The 24,851-nt window shown below is 38.4% G+C and overlaps 1 protein-coding gene across 5 annotated transcripts in view; it reads right to left on the reverse strand.

The window, feature by feature from the left end:
- Positions 1–24,851, reverse strand: part of NPNT (nephronectin) — a 92,270-nt gene that overhangs the window by 39,968 nt on the left and 27,451 nt on the right. For 3 of the 5 annotated variants that reach the window (XM_075200878.1, XM_075200881.1, XM_075200868.1), the window contains exon 3: positions 15,757–15,810. The exons of the other annotated variants lie outside the window; for them this stretch is intronic. In XM_075200878.1, coding sequence (XP_075056979.1) covers positions 15,757–15,810 — 54 coding nt within the window. The remainder of the gene's footprint in view (positions 1–15,756; positions 15,811–24,851) is intronic. 5 annotated transcript variants of the gene reach the window in all.

Genomic DNA, 24,851 nt, shown 5'->3' on the forward strand with positions numbered 1-24,851 from the left:
AGAATAAAACATAGGTTTATTTCCGTACTATCAGCAGGCAGAACAGGAATGAATAGAACAGCTTAAATTCCATGGCAAGTTACGGTTTCTCTGCAGCATAATGATATTAATAAACATGGATGACTAACAACAATCTGTAGTTTATGACACAGGGGTTGTATGCTCTGTCAGTCTCTCGGGTTTCCAGTACAATGCATTAAATAAGTGGAGCTTTCAGAAGTATTTGTCAAACCTGGGAAGTAACTACAGGCCTGCAACTTGTCCATATAACTGATGCTAACATGCCAGTGGAGCAGAAACTCTTCTGCAACACAGAGTTCAATAAACAGCATTAATCTGTGAAGCAGAAGGGGCTCTGCATCGTTCCTGCTCTGCTGAATGGAAGACAAGGCCGTATCAACCAGACAATTCAATCTCTTGTAATTGAAGCAAAAAAAAAAGTATCTGGAGGGTAACACACCTTGGTAGAAATGCATAGAAAGCATGGGTAATGAATGCCAAAACACAGAAAGAGCCATAGTTTCCAGGCATCTGTAGGCGTGCCTCTTTCAGTCTGTAAGTCCTTCTTGTGGAATTCTTAGGATTGACATGTGGAAGCCTCATCTGTTGAGCAAGGTCATCTTGGGAGAGCACGTATGCGAGAGGAGTACATTTTATTCTCCACATCGAGCTCAGTAGAAATATGGTAATTTTTAAACCCAACAAATATATCTTTTTGGATTCAAATATTGTATGAGGGAGTTGTGTTAAGTGTCAACTGCTTTGGCTTTTACATGCACTCGTTCCTCAGACTTGAAATTTGGAAAGACCGGAATAAGTCAAAATGTCTGATCCTTATCAAATGTTCCAGTAACTTGCTTGTATCTTTTTGGAACAGTTGAGATCCATGTTTCTCATTCACTGTGGACACTACAGAAACTTGTTCTTGTTGTTGTAAACATGTAGGCATTCCAGAATATTCAAGTTTCGTATCTGCTGGGGACAGTAGGTATGGGAGCACATTCAAGTGTCTTACTCACTGTGGACTCTACATCAGTAGATGAAAATTTCTCATCCTCTTCAGATTTTTAAGACATGTGTGTTCCTATGACCTAGAGTTTCCACCTGTGAATGTGACTACAGTGAGACAATGCTCCCAATGAGGCAACTGGATGCCGCACAAGCTAGACTGCAGAGTGGAGTGAGTTTGTAAAGCAACTATGATCATATCTATCCTTTCATCAATTTACCAGACAATACCTCCTGACACTCTTTTGTAATGCCATCATCTTTCAGCTGCAGTGCCCACAATATTACTTGTCTTCTCTTAAGTGTCTTGGTTGGTATGCTTCCATATCCCTCTCTGTAAGATCATTAGCATTGACTGCAGAGTCCCAGCTCACTAGAGACAAGTTCTTCCTGCAACACTAGCAATAGCTGGTGTCTTCGTATGCATCTTGTATGTGGGAAGATGAAATTTGCTCCAGGCTTGAAGACCATCTAATGTTTTCCCAGGCTGTTCATTTGAGTTTAAGGCATTCTTTATATTATGTACGTGGGCTCCCAAACCTTTGCCATCTCGCTCTTACTCCCCCCTTTAACACCTCAGTGGCATTGTTTCAGATGCAATGTGCTTTTCTATTCTACCTATGCTCTGTCAATCTCTCAGGTTGGCAGTGCAATGTCTGTTGAGTAAGGAAACTCTCCTTCATGTCCCTCTTCAGGCCTTTATAAAGGAACATTAAATAATAGTCTCCTAAGGACTCCACCCAGCTCACAAAACAGCTGCAAAACCTGGGAGGCCTACAACTGTCCAAATGGCTGCTTCTTAAATCTGCACAGGATCAACATGTCAGCAGAAAGGAGTCCTTTCATTACACAGAGCTCAAATAACAACCTGAGGATGTACAGCACAGGGCACACTACTACAAACTGCAAGAACAATAATAAGCAAGTGCAATTTCAATTGAAGGATATAAATTACAACAAAAAAGAAGGGAGTTCTGGGTGGTGTTTTCCTTTAACTATATAACTTTGTTCACCTTTTAAAAAGCTATGAAGATTGAAAAGTACAGTGAACCATAATACATATTATAGTCTTATTTCAGTAACTTAATATCAAAAATATAAAAACAAGAGCAAATGTAAGATCACATAGGTATAAAGTGTCTGCATTTCTTGAATGTGTTTTTATACAACAATGTCCCAATATGTAAATATAGATTAACTGCTTAGTACTGTGTAATTTGTTATGTATGTAATCAGCAATTTTTTGTTCTGCATGTGGATTGATATTTTCTTGGATAATATTGAGAGGTGGTCTATGCTCATTCTATATAATTAATTTGGAAGTAACAAAGCACCAAAAAAGCTAACTTGTTATATGTAGGAGACAAATTACCCAGGCCCTGGACTCTCTTGGAGGTCCGAAGCGGAGATTATAGTGAGCGTGGATGGGGTTCAGCCCCAGGTAAGCTGTATTGTGCACAGACCAATAGCTTCTTTTGGTTGATGTGGTTACACCTGTCCATGTTTGTACCAAGAGGAGCCAAGAGATCATACCTGTATTCTATGGATGCACCTCTGGCTTGTGTCAAGATCCCCAATGGGGGCAACCAAGAAGATTCCTTTTAGCAGCGATATAGCACAACTATCATTGCCACAATAATTATGCAGTGACTAGAAAACTACACATGAAGGCCATTAAGTTTACCATTTTGGTTCAATTTTTGCAAAAGATTAAATTCAAACCTAAATTGAAGCAAAAAGACATCCTGCACCCAAAAGTTCAACAGCTGACTGTGTTAGGCCAATTCCAAAATTGTCATTGGATGTCTGCATATCAATAAAATAATTTTATTCCTGCTTCTGCGTGTTACCTTTCTTCTTCATTTTGCTACAAGGTTGTTAACAAGCCTGGAAGTGCCTGTTTGTGTAGGAAACTACCGTCTTGTGGTTAGAATGTTAGTTCTAAATTAAATACATGCTTTAACATAATCAATAGATGTACTTCAACGTAATTGTTTTGCGTTTGAAAATAGTTTGGCTCAATTTACTCTTCCAAGTAAAGCATGGTCATGTGCATACCAATCATTACAGACTTACCAAAATATACAGCATGTACTATGTGTCTACATCAGGAGGCGTTTTTGAAAACTAGTGCAAAGAAAAAAATGTTGCACCTTACAAACCATCAGATTCTAGAGTGCAATTGGGAAAATGAAAGCAAACATTTCAAAGTTGCTATGTCAATGATTATTTTTTGCTGCATCTCTTTTCATAAATGTAGCCCAACTATATGTAATAGCACAATATTATAACTGCATTGCCTGCAAACTCTCAAAACAACTGTATACAGTTCATTTACATCAAATTTCAAATCATACAATGTTCTAAATATAGCTCAGCATGGCTTTACTCCAATTTTCCAAACAACAGACATTTTCTGGCATCTTGCTCTTCCCCACATCAAAGGGCATGTCAGGCATGGATCATTAGCAGAACTAAATTTCCAATGGCGGCAGGTAGCTGAGAAGGCTTTTTGACACTTTCTAATAGTAGACCTTTCTAGTATTTATGATAGGCTCAAAGGAGATGTCAGCTATGGCTACATGAGCTATTTATATAGTACATTGTCCATAGGGGATCAGGAATGTGCACACTGACCAATCACTAACTTAACTCAAATGTTTTCATGGAAAGGTTCCCTTTACCCAAAATAAACAACTTGTACACTTCAATAGTGGCATGGCTTGTACAATGCAATACATTGGGGCTGATGCAGGGTGGGGTGTACAACAGTTTGTGTACACTATCGCCATTCACTTGCTCAGAAAGCGGTGACAGGCATATGCACCTATGCAGACACTGATTCTGGCACTTATACCTGCCTGAGCCTGAACGAAGGGAAAGGGGCATTTTAACGTTGGCCAAGTACAGTAGAGACATGTTAACGCAAATGCAGGACCTACATATATGCCTGTTAGGAGGCTTATCTGTTTGTATAGGGCACCTGCAAACACTGGCTGATGATTATTTATTATAAACCAGGGCATATGTCATTCATGCAGAAGTGGACACAATCCGAGATGTATACAGCTTTGCATACACTATTTATCCTGCTCTTTTTTTTTTCAGTTTAAATGTATTTATATTTTGTGACTAAACCCAATCAACACTAAGCAAGGGTTATTATTACATCAATTATTTAAAGAATAATTGTACCCTAAATTGAAAATTTTATCTTTGGGTAATTTTTTTGACCATGTCCATAACACATCTAAAATCACAGACTGGGATCATTAAACATACAATCGAAGCAAAAATTTCACTTACTATGGAATTTCCTGCGCTCTCAGTACAAAAAGCAGAGTTACACCAAATCACCATGGCAGTCTCAGCAACTAGTCATATTTATGCATAGATAATTCATGCTTAGTTTTAGAACCTGCTAACGTTTTTGTTTAGTCCATTTACAATTCATTTTTGTTGAAAAGGCTGTGTATGACCCTCTTCACTAACCTTTGTCTCCTACCTATTGTTGTCCCCTCAATCTATGTAACAGTGTATTTGGAAATATTATATATACTTTCTGTACTTTATTGTTACAAAAATACTTAGGATTCTTGCATGTGTATTATGTACCCTGATTGTTTTATATTAAATCCGTGTTCAAAAAAGTTGTAAAAAAATGTAATTTGTGTTGTTTGCCACAGTTCGTCAGTGCCGATAATAGTGACTGCGGCTACCTCCGGTGGTAGGTAGGCTTTGCCATAACTCAATCTAACACATTTTAATTCCTTAACTTCACAGTGGTTTAATAACTACACACATCCAATAAGCACACATACACGTGTGTATGTAATGCTGCAATGGAAATGATACTTGTTTTCTAATTAGCTTTGAATTCATAAAACTTACATATGTATCTTGTATGATTTATCAGAAACACCTTTATTTGTATAGCACAGTAACAAATAAGCCAGTAACACACACTAGTACAGTGTCTTACTGTTATTTTTTAAGTCAAAGACTTGTTGGAGTGGGAGTGCGCCGCAGCTTGGTAGGGTATTACGAGTGCCAAACAACCCCAGTTGTGGCCCACTCATAATACCCTATCGAGCTGCGAGCAGTTCCTGCAGCTAGCTAACGCTTGCGCCACCTAATTCCTGCCGCACAGCTTTAGCCCTTTTTGACGTGTTGTGTCTGCGCCTCACTGCGACTAGGATGTATTTACATGGTCACGCCTTAACAATTCCGTGTTCCTCCCATTCTCTCGTAGTGAGTCGCAAGCTGTCGCAAGAGTTAATTGCGTCCAAGATGCAGGCGGATATGGTGCTTTCTGCACATGCGTGATAGTGTTTTTTTGTTGGATGCGCCCAAAACGGACTTTGTGTCCGACTCTAAATGAGGTCCAAAGTGAGCACCTTTACTCAGTATGGCCAATCATACAGAATAATGACAAAAAAAAAAAAGCATTCTTTCACAAGAAAACAGGCGTTATTCATTTATTCGCGTAAAAATTAAGTCTTTGGCATACAATATGACTACAGCAACACAGAGAGCTTGATGTGACATTCTAGGATGTCTGACACAAGTGGTACTGTGTCACTTATTGGCCGCTTGCATTGTGATACTAAAAAGTTGCAGTCAGCTGTCAGCAGTCCGGTTGTGTTGGCGGTATTACAAAGAAGCTGAGACAAAGAGGAATCTGAAAAACTATTTTTGTGTTGGAACAGATGTTTTCTCGCTGATGTCAAATGAGATATGATAAGGTGGATTATGAATATCATAAAACAGGATGATGGACAAGGATTAGCAAGATTGTAGTTTATTTGTCTGTAGAAGTTACATCTTTCATCATGTAGTCACCAAGAGTTAAAATAAAAGCAAATTTCTAAAACCTGTCTTTTGTTTTTCATAAATGATAAACTCACTGATTTGACCTTTAATGTGAAAGGCTTTTACATAGTATCTAACAATATTTTCAAGTGGATTTATAATACTTCAGTTAAAACTATCAAATACTAATTTATTTTAGATCTGTGTACATCAAGATAAGGAGACTAAATACCCCTCACAGCATTGTAGAAAAGTAGTAGATTTTTTGTGAAAAAAATACCATTTGAAGGTAATATATATATATACTTGTCTATGTACAATTATATGTAAACTATGCTTAGCTTGTCTATAAGACAACTCTACTAGAGATGCTCACTGACCCCCATGAAGTGGTTTTAGTTTTGGATCTGGATTAGCTTCGTGTTTTGGTTTTGGTAAAACCACCCTCGTGTGTTTTGGTTTTGGATCTGAATTTTTTTAGAAAATTTGCTAAAATATGCTAAAATCACATAATTTTGCTCTTTTTTTTATCCTACATTATTATTAATCTCAATAACACTAATTTCAAGTCATTTGCAGTCAATTTTGACCACCTCACAGATCACAATATTATTTTCATATACTTTCGGACAAATACTGCAGCGACCTGGCTGGGTGCTAAGCGACAGAGCAATGACTGAAACACACGGCAGTTCCTAGCACATCTAGGACACATTGGCACACAGCAGTGGCAGAAAAGAAAAGTTGTGCAAGATGGAATTGTCCTTGGGCGCTCCCACCCACCCTTATGTTGGATCTTAAAATGGACATGCACACTTTAACAAACCAAGCACTTCAGCCACAAAAGTGCCACTTCTTGTGGCTGTAGTGCTTGGGTTGTTTGGGCCCCCACAAAACAAGGTAACAATGGCCTTAAGCCACCTAAAGTAACAGTTCTGTTAATTAACTCTACTGTGGAAAGATGTTGTTGTCATCATCCTGAGCCTCATCCTCACTCTCCTCAGTGTGTACATCATCCTCACACATTGATCCCAGCTGAAATCCACCGTTACAGAAGTCTCAGTATTATGATGTAATTGGCGGGAAAGGCCTTCCTCATGGAACTTGAAGTTCATTTATATGAACATCATCTTTTCCACATTTTGAGGAAGTAGCCTCCTACGCCGATCGCTGACAAGGTTCCCAGCTGTGCTAAAAACCTCTTTCGTAGTACACACTGGAGGGTGGGCAGCTTAGACAGTGCAAAGCGAGTTGGTGCATGGGTCTCCAATTTCCCTTTTTTTCCTCCCAGTATGTAAAGGGACTGTCTGATGTGTCTATTTCTATGCTGTCGTGAAAATAATCCTCCACCATCCCTTGGATGCTGATAGTAGGATCAGGTGGAGTTATGGCAGAGGTGTCACGGTTTTTGGTCAATTCTTTTAGACCAGATGTGAAAATTTGGTGCTGAGTCATCTGCATCATCCCTGGGTCTCTTGGGAAAGCTAAGTATTTTCCTAGCAGCAGCTGAGTGAGAAACTGAAGGAGGAGACACCGTCCTGTCACGTAACACTTAGTCCTAGGCCTAGTATTTGTATTTCAGCAATGACAATTAGCAATGGAGCAATTCTCTTTGTGTGTAATCTATATAACACCATACAATTTGACAAAAAGTCGGAGGAAAAGCTTGCCAGGCCTAGTATTTGTATTTCAGCAATGACAATTAGCAATGGAGCAATGGAGCTCTTCTCTTTGTATGTTACCTATATAACACAGTAGAATGTGACTGCAGAATTACACCAAGCCTGCCAGCACTAGTATTTGTATTTTTCAGCAATGACAATTAGCAATGGAGCTCTCCTGAATGACACTGTAGACTTTGTTGAACACTGCTACCCCTCCTCTCTGAATTCTATCTACGCTGCTGCCCAACTGCTCTACAGACTGAGCTACCCCTTCTGTGTCCCTATTTCAAATGGTGCTAGATTGCCGTGGAGGGTGGTATTTATAGATTTCAAAACTCACAAGATCCGAGATCCGACAACGTAACAATGATGTTTTGCCTCGTTTTCGATTCCGTAAAAGCGCGAAAGTACAGAGCCGGCTCGGCTTGGTATTTGGATATGCTAAGTTCGGGTGTGTTCGGTTCTCAAGGAACCGAGCCTGAGCATCTGTAATCTCTACAGATGTCTGTATGTTTAAATACACAAGTGGCATACATATATGTGTATCTTCCAGTAAATGATTCCCCTTATACACAGTTCTACCTAATGTCGTAGTGCTTAGTGTTTATCGCCTGGGAAATTTTGCTATGTGGGACAAGATATTCCAGTAAACAGCAAAGGGTGGAGAGAGAGTGCTTTGAGACATGGTATTAGTTTAAGGTGCTCAGAGAGTTGTACAAAATGACCTGAGTTTTGCAAGTCCTCTGAGATAACAGTGATTGACCATCAGCGATTACTTGCAATGGAACTAATTTCATAAGAGAGATCTCATTTATAAGTGTATGTAAATTACTTTAATTAAAACATTAAAATGTACAAATATTGATACATCAAATAGAGACAGTCCCAATATTCCCTTACTCTCATAACTTCATTAAGACATGAAGATTTAGGGCCTGATTCAGAGTGAGATATACGCCTGCTTGGATAACGTATCTTCACGTATTTTTGCATTGCGCATGTTTAGAAAGTGATCATATGCCTCAAAGGCTATTCAGACCTGTGAGTTTTTGGCACTTACAACTCCTTACATCTGAAGAGGCCTGACGGGGAAGGAGGGGGTGTTCTAACATAAGCAATGTACAGTAAAAGCGTGCTCGAGAAATTGCATGCGTTTTCGGACTGGGTCATAGTCATAGATACAACTGAAAAAGTGTTTTTATTTGCAGATGGCCAGGGGCAGTTGTGAGTAGCGGATGATGATGATGATGATGATGATGATGATGATGATGATGATGATGAATACCCGAACCAATAAACCACTTGTAATTAGAAATTTGAAAATGAGTCACAGAAACTTATTGAGACTTTAGTAGTCGCTGGGGCCACAGATTAGGATTTGCAGAGCATGTTGTAGCAAAGATAAAAACTATTTTTGTATGCATGTCGGGAAGTTGCTCCTGACGTATTAGTCTAGTTATTCAAGTTTAAATGATGTTTCATAGCAATTGCGTTCATAACATATAAAAGAAAAGGTTTTTGTACATGTTCACAAGTTGGACATATGTGTCTGAGGGGTGTGTCTGTTGTCAAGCGGACGTATCTGCTAGTCATTCAGACCTGGACACATCTTCAACTCTGAATATGGCGTAAATACACACACACACACACACACACATACACATACACACACACACACACACACACACACACACACACACACACACACACACACACACACACACACATACACACTTGCATTCTGCTTTTTCAATCTCAAATTACACTTGCGCTTTCGTTCCACTCTAAATCTGGCCCTTAAAAAGCAGTAATTTAAGCGAAAAATTAAAAATCCATAACTAATTATGGGGTGGTACAAAGAGATAGGAATGGCTAAGAGATGTTTTCACTTTTGTAAACATGCATTTCTATGACAAATCCCAGTCCTGAAAAATGGGCCACAAATCCTCTCTGCCAGTACAGAAACAGAAAGGATAATCACACTCTCTGCATTAATGGCAGTCACGGATATAAAGACACCAATATCTAAATACTAATTAAATATAAAAATATTTATTCAATGGAAAAAAAAAATATATATTATAAAGTCCCCAAATGTTCCTAAACATAAGATATGTATAAATACAGCGTTTACACAACTGCTAATGAATTAGTATAAATAAATGATAGTTACTAGGCAGCATGCAAATGGTCAAATAAAATTAATTGTATTGTAACATGGTTTTAAAAGATTTCAGAGTGTTACCACTGTTGGTTATTAGCGTTAACAAAACATAATTATAATTATAATAATAGCATAATAATGAATAAAGTAATTGAATTTCTGTATGCCATATGTAAAAATTATCTGACATTTAAACAAAGTATCCAAATATCAAACAGAAACATGTAACTTTTTCTACTCAAGTGATCCATGGTTAACGGACACTAACCTCAACATTTTTCTTTCTTTAGCTATGTTATGTGTAGGAAAGTAAATGTAAAAATATTTAGTTATTATATATAGCAGAGCTCGGTTCAAAAACATGGTAGAGCTGACTGCAGATACGGCTCACAGGGGGTGTATCTGTGGCAGCTGCTTCCCCTGATGCAAGATTCGTGCCGAAAAGGATCATCAGCCCGGACCTTAGCAACGTGTTAAAAAAATGTACGAAAATAAAATAAAACGAGCAGAACTCACTTTAAAAAGTAAAAACAGCTTTAGTGCTGCCCAAATGGGCTAGTATTGGCAAAATGAGGGAACATAAAGTGTGGTGTCAGCCTGCCATAGCACCAACCATCCTCAGCTGGTCAGCACTGGGCTGAATTCCCTAGGTTAATTGGGCCCACAACTAATTGTCTCCGCCAAGGTATAACCAGCCCCATGCTGATGGCCAGGGAATTTCTCACACCCTGACCTCAAAACATGGTAAATTCTCATGTTCTAATTATCCCTGCACTGAGCTCATTTGTGGTGGATCAACACTTGCATCGTCTATGAGGGTCTTTTATTTACCGGGACCTGGATTATCCCTGGATTATTACAGGGGGTGACAGCCTTCAGAAGTAGGTGAGGAAATAAAGAGGGCCAAAGATGGTTGTGTATGGGTGTTATTATTTTAATTAAAATGTATTAAATGCTGGGATTTGTAGTGCACCAACATTTAATTTACATTACCCACCACAAAGGGGAGTGCAATAACCAGCAACCTGGTTACTTTTATGCAGCCAGTTGCATTTATTTTGTGGTCTCAATCCCTCTTTTGGGAGGTCCAGCTCATTTTTCATAAACTATATTTGTCTATTTATCTATTTTCCTATGCTTTTACCTTATGATATGCATTAAGCATATCTTACTGAAGTGTACACATTTTACACACTGCGTAGATTAGCACATATCAGAAGATATGTGCTGCTCTGCATACTAAGTAACTTACGTAGGTTATATGGACTCTAGATAAGACCCTGAATGTAATCAATAGTGTTCAATACTTATTTATATAAATATATTTTTAACGCCATAAGATAAATTATATGAGAAACATATAAAAATAAGTATTAGTTTGTGATTAAATCATAATTTAACACACTAAAAAATCCATTAGTACCTCCAATCTTCAGTTATTTAACAATTATTTATATAGCACCAGCATACTCTACAGTACAATTGGGAACAAAGACAATAACAAACCAGGACTGAGTTGTAAAAGACAGAAAAGAAATGAGGCCCTGCTAGCAAGCTTACAATCTATACGGAAATAGGAGTTTGAGGTTAAATGTCTCAGATTGCATATTAGTACAACCAAATTGCAATGGGTGTAAGTGCTTAGTGGGGATACAGGTTGTAGTAACACATACATATTGGTTTGAAGGTCTGTGGGGTGTTTGCTTTGTGTGAACTGCTTAGAAGGGTGCTTGGGCAGCACGGTGCTTTAGTGGTTAGCACTTCTGCCTCACAGCACTGGGGTCATGAGTTCAATTCCTGACCATGGCCTTATCTGTGAGGAGTTTGTATGTTCTCCCCTTGTTTGCGTGGGTTTCCTCCGGGTGCTCCGGTTTCCTCCCACACTCCAAAAACATACTGGTAGGTTAATTGGCTGATATCAAAATTGACCCTAGTCTCTCCCTCTCTGTCTGTCTGTGTGTGAGTGTGTGTCTATAGTAGGGAATTTAGACTGTAAGCTCCAATGGGGCAGGGACTGATGTGAATGAGTTCTCTGTACAGCGCTGCGGAATTAGTGGCGCTATATAAATAAATGATGATGATGATGATGATGAAGGGTGGCAAACATGTAGACTGTTTTAGGGTGGTTATGAAGTGAATTTTAAGAGCTGTGGCAAAGAAAATTAGTCTGTAGGGATGAAATCCTGCTTATTGGAAGGACAGTAAGCAGGGAATTGCAACAGGCCAATGCGGCAGATCCTGAGTGCATGAATTAAAGTTTCTGAAGTGTCTTTAGTGAAATATGTCTTTATTCTGGAGATGTTTTCTACATATTAGTAATAAGATTTCAAGAGAAGTTAGATGTGGGGAGCAAAAGTCAAGGATGCTACATAGCGAGCTTGATGGTCAAGGTATATTGTTATACTGTCAACAGAAATAAAGATATCAGATAAGTAGCATTTGTGGCTGGTGGTAATATCAATAGGTCAGGGTTTGAAAGACTGAGTTTGTGGTGGCGAAAGGACATAGAAGATGAAATGGCAGAAAGATATTCAGTAACGTGTGGTCAACACAGATGATAAGAGATGATACATATATATGATACTGAAACCCAAATGAGCTTATTTGTTGTGCAGAGCAGTGGTATAAAAGTGGAGGTAGATACAAGGAAACAAACACTAAAAGTGTAGTTTGATTGGTAGGATGAGAACCAGGATAGGATAGTTTCCTGAAGACCCAGAGAATGCAGTTCTTGTATAAGAAGTGAATGGTCGACAGTGTCAAATGCAGGTCAAGGAGAATTAGAAGCAAATAGTGGCCTTTCAATTTAGCAGTGATGAAGTCATAGACATGCAGTTGACAGATGGGGGTGCTCCATTCATTTGATGTCACCTAGTGGTCAAATAGAAAATCTGGAAATAGTGCTATGAAATAGAAATGGAGGTATAGAAAATGTAAGTGAATGGAATTTGCTAGTTTTACAATGAAGGCAGTAGTAGAAGTGGTAGTATAATATACTGGCCTGCTTTGACCACTGAGATCACCCCAGAGCCAATTGTAGTGTTCTGCAGATTTAGTATATGAAGAGGCAATCACAGAGCACATTCAGCATCAACACTATTTGCAGAGTTGTTTAAATTCCTGGGGCAGCACGGTGGCTTAGTGGTTAGCACACAGACCATGACCTTATCTGTGTGGAGTTTGTATGTTCTCACCGTGTTTGCGTGGGTTTCCTCCAGGTGCTCTGGTTTCCTCCCACACTCCAAAACATACTGGTAGGTAAATTGGCTGTTAAATTGCCCTTAGTCTCTCTCGGTCTGTGTGTGTGTATGTTAGGGGATTTAGTTTGTAAGCTCCAATGGGGCAGGGACTGATGTGAGTGAGTTCTCTGTATAGGGCTGCAGAATTAGTGTTGGTATATAAATAAATAGATGATGCTGATGATGATGATTCTGGGGGGAGGGGGGGGGGGCTTGGCACATTAAGGGCTATTCAAAAACCTCCCCAATTATCAATGATCTCTGCAATTAGCGGCTCTTTGCAAGGCTCATTAATATACTAAAGCTGTAACAGGCAGTTCTGAGGTGACTCCAAATGTATGAACTGGACAAGAATAGCATAGGAAGTCCCTTAATGACCAGGGAACTGCTGGATAAGAACATTGTAATAAAGCTTCAGCTCCAATGATTGTAGTGGCGGAGCACTGTAGCACAATAAGATAATGGGGGGAAAAAGTTTTTAATGGGTATGGAGAGGCAGTCAGCTCAACATACAGTGCTGTATATGGAACCGATAGCTTTGGTAGAATTGGAAGTGACAGCGGAGAGAGAGAGGCACCAAGAGCATTGGAGTTGGAAGAGGAAAGACATTGATAGAAGTGAAAAACCTTGATAAAGATTTTTAATTGAAACGCGTTGGCAGGGGCGAGCGGACATCGGGACCAGCTGATACTTACCACACTAATTCTCTGAGACTCTGAAGCCAGCACCCTGAAGCTACCATCTAACAGGGATTTGAGTGTGTTTTTTCAGTTATATGCTGTTAATACCACATATATGGAAAGGATACATCTGCACCCAAGTCCGGGATCTGTTTTTTAAGGAACGTATTTGTTTGTCTGTTTGTTTTTTCCAGTGAACTGACTGGTAATAAAAACCACTTTTAGAGATTTTACATCCTCTGTTTGTTTTTTGGTGATGAAAAATATCCTCCATATAAATATGGTAATTTACTTTTAATTATACTGAAGAGGTTGTTAAATCACAGTACTGCAGGTATGATCCAAAGGATTTTTTAGGAAATACTGCACCATGATCTGTCTCTTCTCTTCTGTTCACATATGATACATCAATTCACACAAGGAGGATTTACATTTTATAAAAGAAGGAATTGTCGTGGAAAGACTACATTAGTGTACAGATTTACATTATATAAAAGAAAGAACTGTCGTGGAAATGCTACACTACAGAACAGATTTACATTCTATAAAAGAAAGAACTGTTGTGGAAATGCTACACTACAGAACAGTGAGAAATTGAAAAGACTAAATTTGTTGTATGTATAGAGACAAATCATTTAAGCGCCATCTTCTATCAATTTTTTTGTGTTTTAAGTGAAGTTTTTTGCGAAACCTGTGGATGAGGTTTTTTTGATCAGAAGGGCTGCTGAATGTTTTATATTGCGCCTATCTATTTCAGTTGTATTTTTTTGTATATTGATAGAAGTGAGGCTAAGAAAGGTTTCAGTATGATGTATGTGTGTCCCTTTGGACCTGTCTAGAGGTGTTACACATGTGATGCAGAGTTCATTTGACATGCTTGTACTCCCTCAATTGGGTCCTGTACACCAGTAGAAAAAAACAGTTTGTACATAGTCATTGTTAACTGATTGTATGTGAAATGTAACAAACTGCCTTGTGTGCATGTCAGGACAATTAAATTAAGTTGTCCTTTAAGTTTACATTATGAACATCAGTGGTACACGCAGGATTTTTAAGGGGGGCGGTGGTGCTGTACAATACAGCACCGCCGCGGAAGCTTCTTTGACAGCGCCACGGCTGCTATATAGTACAGTGCCGCTATGTAGGGGCACTTCTTTAGCAGAGCGGAGGGGTTTCTGGAGACCCAGAAACCCCCCCTGCGTGCGCCCCTGAACATGAAGTGTCAGTGGGACTTGAGGACAGGACACCACTACAGTTCATGCTGTTTAAATGTATGGAATAATACGAAAGGTGTAACACCTTTTACTTAAGCTGGTTGTTGACAGTGGCGGATCCAGGGGGGGGCGATCGGGGCAATCGCCCCCCCCACTAGCAGGGGATTGCTGCCGGCGGCTGCACACTGTGCAGGTCCGCTCGGCAGTGACAATGTGCTGCCCGGCTGCTCTGATTGTGTTTTAAACACAATCAGAGCAGCCAGGCAGCACATTGTCACTGCCGAGCGGACCTGCACATACTGTGCAGCCGCCGGCAGCCTTAAAAGACAGAATGGGGGCGGGGCCTAAATCCCCCCCCCCCCCCCCCCCCCCTAAATCGCCCGGGGTAGAAAATCTTTCTAGATCCGCCCCTGGTTGTTGATATCAGTTCTTGAATCTACACAGGTCACTTTTAGAATGTTCGTTTCACGTATACTGCTTAGGCCAGCTGTATGACGTGACGTGAGAACACAGTAGGCACATGATAGTCTGTGGAATTCCAGCTATTTTGTGTGATAGGTATACTAGTTTCCTCGGGGCACAGTAAAATGCAGCATACCTTCTCTGAGGCACAGGAAATTTAAACACCTGCATGCGTGTGTAAAAGAAAACATGCTAGTATTAACTAAAATGCAAAGAAAATAAAGACTTAGGGCATAAAAAACATGGAAAATACAGTGGCCTATATTCAAGCAAAATTCTCTTGTCTATTTAATTTTTAGATGGACATTTAATCTCTCCTCTGTATTCTCTAAACTTTGTTTTAATGCAATGAATGGTTGTAAGACAGAATATGTGATATACAAGTTTTAATATAATAATTAAAATAGTCAATGAAAATCAATGAATATATTTGGTTTTGTGACTGGAGACTGTTCTCCCCAGACACACATAGTATTCTGCCAAAATGATTTGTAAGAAACATGTTTAGCTAACCTTGTGTACGGCACCTTACGCTGGCTATTCTCTGCCTTAAGACGTAGTAGAAAGCTGCAAAACAAATGTCCAAAAAAGGAATTGTAGATCTTTATTTTTATATTTTTTTTTGTTCCTTTTGGGTAGGCTGGACTTGGGTTTTAATCAACATGCTACATTCCGGCAGCCTTAAACACATTCAACTTTTAGAGAAAGTCTGCAACAAGAAAAAAGATCTGGGACAGGTTTAAAAAAAAAAACACGAAACAGCACAAAACACGTTTTCACAATGCATGCTGAAAGATAAAACAGGTTAGTTATACAGTACATGGTATATGTAATCTTAAAACAAAAAAGAACAAATAAATAAAATAAATAGTGGAAGAGGCTATTCTCAAAGTCCCATGGTTGCAAACACAATGCCATTTATTGATTAAGACATCCTGGGTTCATATGTCTACACTTTCTATATTTCTCTTGATTTTGATAACAGGATGGATGTTTGAAGTTTCTTTCATAGAGAGGTGCATTTACGGATATAAATATCCTGCACTAAATTTAACATTTATATGCTAGAATTTGGCTACATATTAGTCTAGTATCTCACATTTCAAGCTTGCCCACACAGGCACATGCAGGAGTTGGCTGAGCTAAAATACTCAGTGCTGCTGTTAACACTATAATGCTCTGATTGGTTACTCTACAATTCTTGCATCCAGACTTGAAGAATGAATACAATAGGTGTTTTGCCCTAGACAAATGTTATTTCTGTGATGTCATCCAATGTCTGAGTGTGTAATAGACAAAAGAGTCTTATACAAATATAACCTTAGTTTTCAAACACACCTTATTGTGAGGACCACATTTGTTTGTCTGTATCCAGTCATTTTATGTAGCAGAGCTACTCAATATACCTAAGGAAGGCAGCAGGGCAGGAATGAAGAAATGGAACATGTTTGTTCATTCAGTCAATGAGTTGTGAGGGCCTGTCAGTGTTTCATGAAGACTGTATCCAAATTGTTCTGACATCAAAATGCCCCAATATTGATGCTCTTGTATCAAAAATGAAGCAACATCATTTCTCCGAAACCTGAAGTTTTGAAGTTGAAGCTTTCAAAGAAAATTTGAATAGATTCAATAAAATTTTGAATTCCAATAATTAATTATATGATTTCCTTCCTTTCAAATCAAGGGGGTAACGTCGTATATTTGGGGGTAAAAGGTAAAAAAGTTCCCTGACACCTGTTCTAAGGGCATCTGTGGTAGTCTCTCAACTGGTACTAAAATCCCCAAAGTATTGCTACAGAAGATCTTTAGTCTACATTGGTTAGATTGCATGCAGAATACATAATAGGTGCATCATAATGCTAAAATGTAATAAATATCCCCAAAACTGATACTTGTATCTAAGAGTAACCTTATTCTCTACATGAAGGAACTATCTGAACAAAAAACACAAGTGCCTAATTAGACACTATACCCACTGGTGTTTATTTTGTATTAAAAAATAATGCAAGCGTAAACACTAATGAAACTGCATGTCAACTGTTTTACTGATGTTTCATAGAATGCTTGAGGTTGCCTAAGCTCCCCCTATTCATTCACATGTGGTAAATACAAGTTAATGGAGCAGGTAGCATTTGGGTAAAATGCAACATTTACCATGTAACATCGCAAGTGGGTATGGGGTCATTGTAAATGATGATGAATGCTATACAGTTCATGAAATTAATATCAGTGGACATAAAGGCTAAGTGATGTTTTATCTTTTAAAGTGCACTTATCATCCTTATATAAATAACTATAAAATATAAATGTATATATGTCATTGCAAAAAAAAGCCCAGAAATTAACTTTTGAAACCAGATTTTTATTTGTCTCCCTGAAATTACATGAAACAGGAGGGGCCATCATTCTTTCTAAAAAAAATAATAGAATTCCACCTGAATCTGGTCCTCTTTTATTTCCATATTAACCAAGCGTCTATGGAGACGGAGGGGGCAGCTATGAATGTAAATAATAAAAAAAAGTGGTTTAGCAGCAAATAACTACAATAATCTAGAAGCTGTTTTTATGCCATTTTGAATTTACCACTTTGCTAAGGCCCAACACTAACCATAGTACACAGTGGAAGAGCTGCTTGAGGATAATAGATGCCTTACTGAAAAGATGAAAGACTATGAATTATATTTAACCCCAACAGGTTGAGCCCATTCTCACCTCCCGCAGAGCAAGTGTGGGGCAAAAGGACACTGAAAAACAAAAACAGCAGTTTGGCAGTATGTTGCAAAGGAGTCAGAGTGTAAAGACCCGATAACACATCTTATATGGGTTGCGTAGGAAATAGTGAAGAGTTACAGAATGCGTTCTTCATAATTAAAGGGAAGATCAGGCCATCCTAGATTTTTTAAATGTTTTTTTTTTAATGGCATTTTCAACCAGAGACATTAAAAATAACCCCTTCTCCACAATCCCAACACTGTGTTACTGCCAGAGGCTATTAACATACAAACATGCAATTATAGTGTTATGAGAAAACTGCATCAACACAATGAAAGTCATTCATAAATAAAAACAGCACATCAACGTGTAAGCGTTTCACATCTCTCTGGCACTAGGGTGGCTTTAATGAAGGTTTTTATGAGAAAGCATCTTAGACAAAATTAAGAGAGAACATTACATTCAGTTCAAGGTTAAAGGTAACTTTAACCACCATACTTGGGAACTCTTGGAGTGTGACACAAGATTTTATTTTTACACTTGCTATTGAGTTTAAATGACAAGTTCACTATTAAAATATTTTTCAATATAATGCTTCAATACCTTGTACCTGAATAATGGAAGTCTTTTCACGGAGGACCCTTCTTTTATTACATACTGTCATTTCAGTCAGCTGTTGTAATAATTGTTGACAGTCCACGCATAGTAACTGTTAACGTTTAAATATTATTACATCGGCTAACAGATGTAAAGGTATATTGCGGAGTGGGTGGCCAGACCGTTGTGGTAAGCTCTCATCCTTAGTGGAGGCTTGATTTCAGCAGGGTCACCAAAGCACATAAGGAGGGGAGGGGGGAGGGATCCCAACCATTCATTCAGGTACAGGATGATAGTGAAATTGTTTTTTTAAACTACAGTACATAATATTTCCAAATCACATTTGAGATCATGAGAGAACTCTTTACATGTATGCTAATCAGAACTTAAACCGCAAGGTTTGGGGTAATTCCCCATTGTGAATTTGACCTAAGCCAATACCATCTATTATATTTTATAACATTGGGAATGGTTTTCATAACTACAAATCATAGCTTTTAGGGACTAATTTAAGTTACGTTTGACATTTTTTAATATTCAGTTTCAATTTAATCTGTACTTACTAATTATGGTCCACTATACAAAATTGTGCATATAGCAGACAGCCATGTATTTTTCTCAGCCTTAGAAAATAATTTGAGCATTTAAAGCAGCAATCCCACATAATTTTTTTTAAAAATTAGAAGTACCTTTTAAGCATGCATCTGACAGTTCATGTTAGATATCCTCCTACAAATCATTATCTACTGTTCAAAAGCTTTCTGGTTAGCAAATAAAAGTGACTGCCACACAGACACAGACTCACAGCTCTCAGCATGTCATATGATGGCAGAGGAGGAAGAAGGAGGATATCATAGTCCACATCCTCTGTGCTCACTACATCATGTGTCATGTGACTGTGGCTGACATGTTAGTCCAAAATCATAAATCATTAATAGATGCCTGAAGAAAAAGTACAAGGGACAATGGCAAATCACAATTATTTTTTTTTATAGTATGCCAGAATTATTTATGGTTAACAAAACACACACCTTATTTGTTCATGGGATTGCTGCTCTGAACTATCAGTTTAACATAAGATTAGCATATACATAAAGAATTTCTATAAAGAATGCCATTTTTAAACACATCTGTAAATTTTATTGGATATCTTATCTATATGATTAACAAAGAGTGGCTCATAAAAGTCTGTTATATGGGGCAATGCATAGGTTTTCATTGGCATTTTTTGTCAGGACATTTTTAATGTTCCCAGGTATGTCAACCAAATTTATAACACTAGAATGAACAGTAACATGCTACAAGTAAACATTCAAATACTAAGCAACAAAGAGGAACAATTCAACAGTCAATTCACAGAAGCTAAAGCTGTACACTTCAGGCAGATCATTAGATTATACTTGAATATAAATGTAGTGCATGTTATTGGTGCCAAGGAAGCTGAACACATTTGTACTGGCAGTCACGGTTACTAACCAGTGTAACCTAAACAGTCGTAAGATCAGAAATATGTCCTTGCAGGTGCAATTGTTGCATGTTAATAATATAAAATAATCCAACTAGGACTTGATGTAAAAAAAAAGCTAAATAAAATATAAGACTATTGCTTTTGATTACCTGATTTAGACAGACTTTGTACAATATCTCCACCATAACCCTAAGACCATAACAATTGTAGCAATCTATAGTCACACCACTAATTAATAAATAGCCATTGTTACACTTACTAACACCCACTGGTGTTAGAAATCATGTTTTTAGCATCTATTTAACACCTAGCATGTAAATAGGTGTAGAGATGGAACCTATTGGTTCCAAGAACCCCATACCCGCCAGCGTTTGTGGTCAGGAGCGATGTCAGCTGTGTCTTTTGAACACTGCCTCTATTTACTTATGTTCACTGCAATCCCTGCCCACCTGGCTGCAGCTGGAAGCCCTTTCTCATTTGAGATGTTGAGTCAATGGTGTTTCCCAACACCATCGCGTAATACAATCCAATGTCTAACGCTAGATCCTATTTTGATACCAAAAAATAAAATTTTACACCACACTTATCAGTAAAATCCTACACTGGAACTTGTATACTCAGAGATAATTGAACCAGAAACAGGGATCACCAAAATCATACCAAAAATTATATTCAGAATTGTATCTTTATTCGGGTATGTTTATAGGTCAATGAAATGCAGGAAAACAAGAAATCACCTGACCGAATTCACATGTTACCTGTGCATCAGCACCTGGATGGATTATCTTAGCATACAAGTTCCTTTTAACTGGTAAAAGAAGTGTGAATTGTTACTTATTGGCATTAATAAAGCTTTCATTGGTGAATGTCGCTCATGGCAACTGAAGGAGTGTGTTTTGCAATATATGATTGCTGAGGATATTGTCCTGATACCAGGTAACTAACGAACCTAAACACTTACAGCTGATGCTTTATCCATAGTTGTAATAATCATTTCTAGTTATGTGAAAGGATAAATGGATGTCAATGGATCTTCTCTGACTTCTTAAAATATTCTACTCCCTAGGTTTCACTGACTTACTCCTGAATTCTACACTTTTCTGTCCATCCCTGATATAAGGGTCACTTACCAATTATGTAGGATGTTGTAGCACAATGTGTGTAAATGTGCCTTATCCTATCTCTGTGCATGACCATTTGTGGAATTATGGGTCTAATGAAAATGCACATGGTAGAAATGTAAAAAGATTACTACAACTAACAGTGTAGGACCATCCCCTTCATGTATTTCAACTTTTACATTTTTCTACTACAATATTCCTTGTATGACTAAAATTAATCATGAAAGTAAGGGGACTTCTTTATTTCATGTCTCACTATTGTAAATTTTATTGTGCTTATTACATTAGCATACTGCCCAACATTAGGGTATTTGTAATTGGGACACACAGAGCGCCTACATGGCTGGTCTTTGAAAAGGGAGCGTGATCATGAGGTAATGGGGGTGTGGTCACATCACCATGGCCCCAACCATATTCCAAACCACTAACAACAAGCCTGCATTTCTGCATACACCCGGGACAGGTGCATGCAGGTTCTCATATCAAGAGCATCTGGTTGGTGCTAGATATTACATTAAAATAAATGCAGGCTGTTTTGTAGGAAGAAAAAGAGTCTACATCCCACTGTTAAACCGGGAATGCCCCCCTAAAAGCACACTCTCCAACTCCAAGCGTACTGTATCCGAATTTTTACACTTTCACAAACGACATTGTGTACCTTTAAAAATAATACATTTCATAAAAACTTGCCATCACATAGTATAGTTAACAGATCTTCAAGTAAACAGTGGAGCAGAAAAAGTAAGTATATTTTGTTGCTGTCTAATTGACTCAGAAACATAACATTATGCAAGCATGCTATGTCATTGGTTTTAGTAGGGTACCATGGAAAGCGTTACCGTGTCTGTGAATGAAAATGTGCATGGTAACTAATTTGCATTATAAAACAGCAGCACAAGCATTTTTAATATAATACTAAAAAGCAATAGCAACAAGCCAGTAGCCACATGCATCAAAGCTCCGCATGAAAAACCTGCACACCTTCTGTACTTATTGGTTATTATGATGCTCTGGCCCATATGCTGTAACTAGAGATGCTGACTGACCCCTGTAAACTGGTTTTGGATCTGGATTAGCTTCGTGTTTTGGTTTTGGCAAAACCACCTTTGTGTGTTTTGGTTTTGTATTTTTTAGAAAAAATCCTAAAATATGCTAAAATCACATAATTTGCTCTTTCTTTGTTCTTACATTATTATTAACCTCAATAACACTAATTTCAAGTCATTTGCAGTCAATTTTGACCACCTCACAGGTCACAATATTATTTTCATACACTTTCAAACAAAGACTGCAGCGACCTGGCTGGATGGTAATCGACAGAGCAATGACACAAAGACACGGCAGTTCCTAGCACATCTAGGATACATTGGCACACAGAAGTGGCAGAAAAGATAAATGGGGGTCCGCCCTCCCTTCCATCCTCCGTCTTTAAAAGAAATTCAAAACTCGCGAGATCCGAGATCCGAAGACGTCACAATGACGTTTTGCCTCGTTTTCATTTCCGAGGGCGCGCAACAGTACCGAGCGACTCGGCTCAGTACTCGGATCCCCTAAGTTCGGGTGTGTTCGGTTCTCGAGGAACCGAGCCTGAGCATCTCTAGCTGTAACATGTGACTGTGCTTTCCCCAGACATAGCTGTGCTCTTGAAGTACACACAGCATGCTTAGACATGGATAGACGTCACCAACCTAAAGTATCTGTGCTTCTCCATTTTATGTATATATGGTTACAATGCCCAGAAGTACAAGTCAATAGAATATTGAAAGGTTATTTATAACTCGCTATGTTTACTGTAGATCATAAATTACAAAATACATCTCAATTTAGTGTACTAGGAACTAGGGCATCTAGATATAGGCTATACAACAGAGAAATATAACAATGATACTTGTTATGCTAACAATTTAAGGAATGACAATATAATGGGAAAATAATATGCAGACCCTGTTGTATACCAAATGAATCCAGTGTACATCAATAATTCATAATAATCTTCTGTGTATGAGACATAAGAGCATATCTACTATTTTATATTTTATTTACCTCGCCTAACTCCAACCAAAACTACTTGGCTGATTTATCAATGGGTGAAATGGCTTTCTCTCGCTTGGAGTTACCGCCATCAATAACATTGCTATAACCGGTGATAATCGCCACTGGAAGTATGAGGGCTTACGATTGCCATTGCATGGGAAGGCCTATTTAAAAAGTATTGTGGCAGTACTTGTACCGCCGTAATACTTGTTCTGTTATTGCCATCTCTGGATGCCGATAACAGATGAAAATCGTTTTAAAAATGCTTTATTCTTTGAATACATTTTTTTTACATAGGGTTCTATCATGCATAATGATATACTGAGATGGGTTTTCTAGTCACACAATGATAATACTCGCAATGATTCTATAGTGTATAATGAAATACTGTAAGTCAGCGGTTCCCATAGTGTGCGCCACGGCTCCCAGGGAAATAAACTTACCAACCCAACATCCTCTTCCTTCCTTGCTTCTCACTGAATGTCGGGTGTGACATCCTCACGTACGATATATTCAGTGAGGAAAGGCAGGAGAGAGGAGGATGCTGGGTCCCATACGCCACCGGATTGGTAAGAAGACAGAAGAGAAGACAGAAGAAATAGAAGAAAGAAGGCCAATTATGGTAAGTAAAGAAACAGAAGGGAAATGGTAACAGGAAACAGCAATGGAGGGGCAAAAGAATGAAGGAGGGGCGCAGAGTGTGAGGATGAAGGGGCGCAGAGTGTGAGGATGAAGGGGCGCAGAGTGATGATTTTTGTACATGTTGTTGTTTTGTTTGATCTTATTCCTCTTAGTATTAGCTGTAAATTATTATTTGACAGAAATATAATTGAAAATAATATATAAAAATATTCTTTTCCCTTGGATTTATATGTATTATTTTTGCAAACAACTTACTAAGTATTTCTGTCCTGACCTAAGTACTTATTACGTTATTTTGACCCATCTACTGTATATACTCGTGTATAAGCCGAGTTTTTGAGCACATTTTTTAAGCTGAAAAAGCCCCCCCTCGGCTTATACTCGAGTCAATAAGTTTCCCCAGTTTTCTGTGGTGCTCGGCTTATATTCGGGTTGGCTTATACTCGAGTATATACGGTACTTACATAACGGGACTGCTTGGTAATTATTTTTGAGGGGTGCCTCGAAAACATTATCGAGACTCTAAGGGTGCCGCAAACTGAAAAAGTTTGGGAACCACTGCTGTAAGTAATTTACCTGTCCAGTGTCTTCTTAGGCACAATTATATCCTAATAAACTGCACCAATTTATGCGCATATATGATCGCAGGTGTGTGCCCTCAAGCCTTAAAGTGATGTTTACCTGAATTGGTGCCCTCAGCCTATTTAAATCCAGGTCTGGTATGAATTAGGTGCAGGCTGTAGGTATTTGCTTCCTAACATGGGTGCTATTGTCTTGGTTGGATTTACTATTACTGACCTTCTCTTTGTTCCTTGTTGGCTGCCGGAGACCTAAGTGTATGTTTTACTTCAATTTTTGCCTGCTGATTTCATAACATTTTATGCATCGCTTGGACCATCTGACCTGTTTATCCTTTTGTTGGTTGCCAGTTGTAGCCATATTGGATGGCTTATACAGTGAGCAGTAAGATTTTGAGATGGGTCATTAGTCCAGAATGATTGAATATTATAGAGATAGTCTCAGATCTATAAACT

The sequence above is a fragment of the Mixophyes fleayi genome, chromosome 1, assembly GCF_038048845.1.
Source record: "Mixophyes fleayi isolate aMixFle1 chromosome 1, aMixFle1.hap1, whole genome shotgun sequence".
Taxonomy (NCBI): Eukaryota; Metazoa; Chordata; class Amphibia; order Anura; family Limnodynastidae; genus Mixophyes; species Mixophyes fleayi.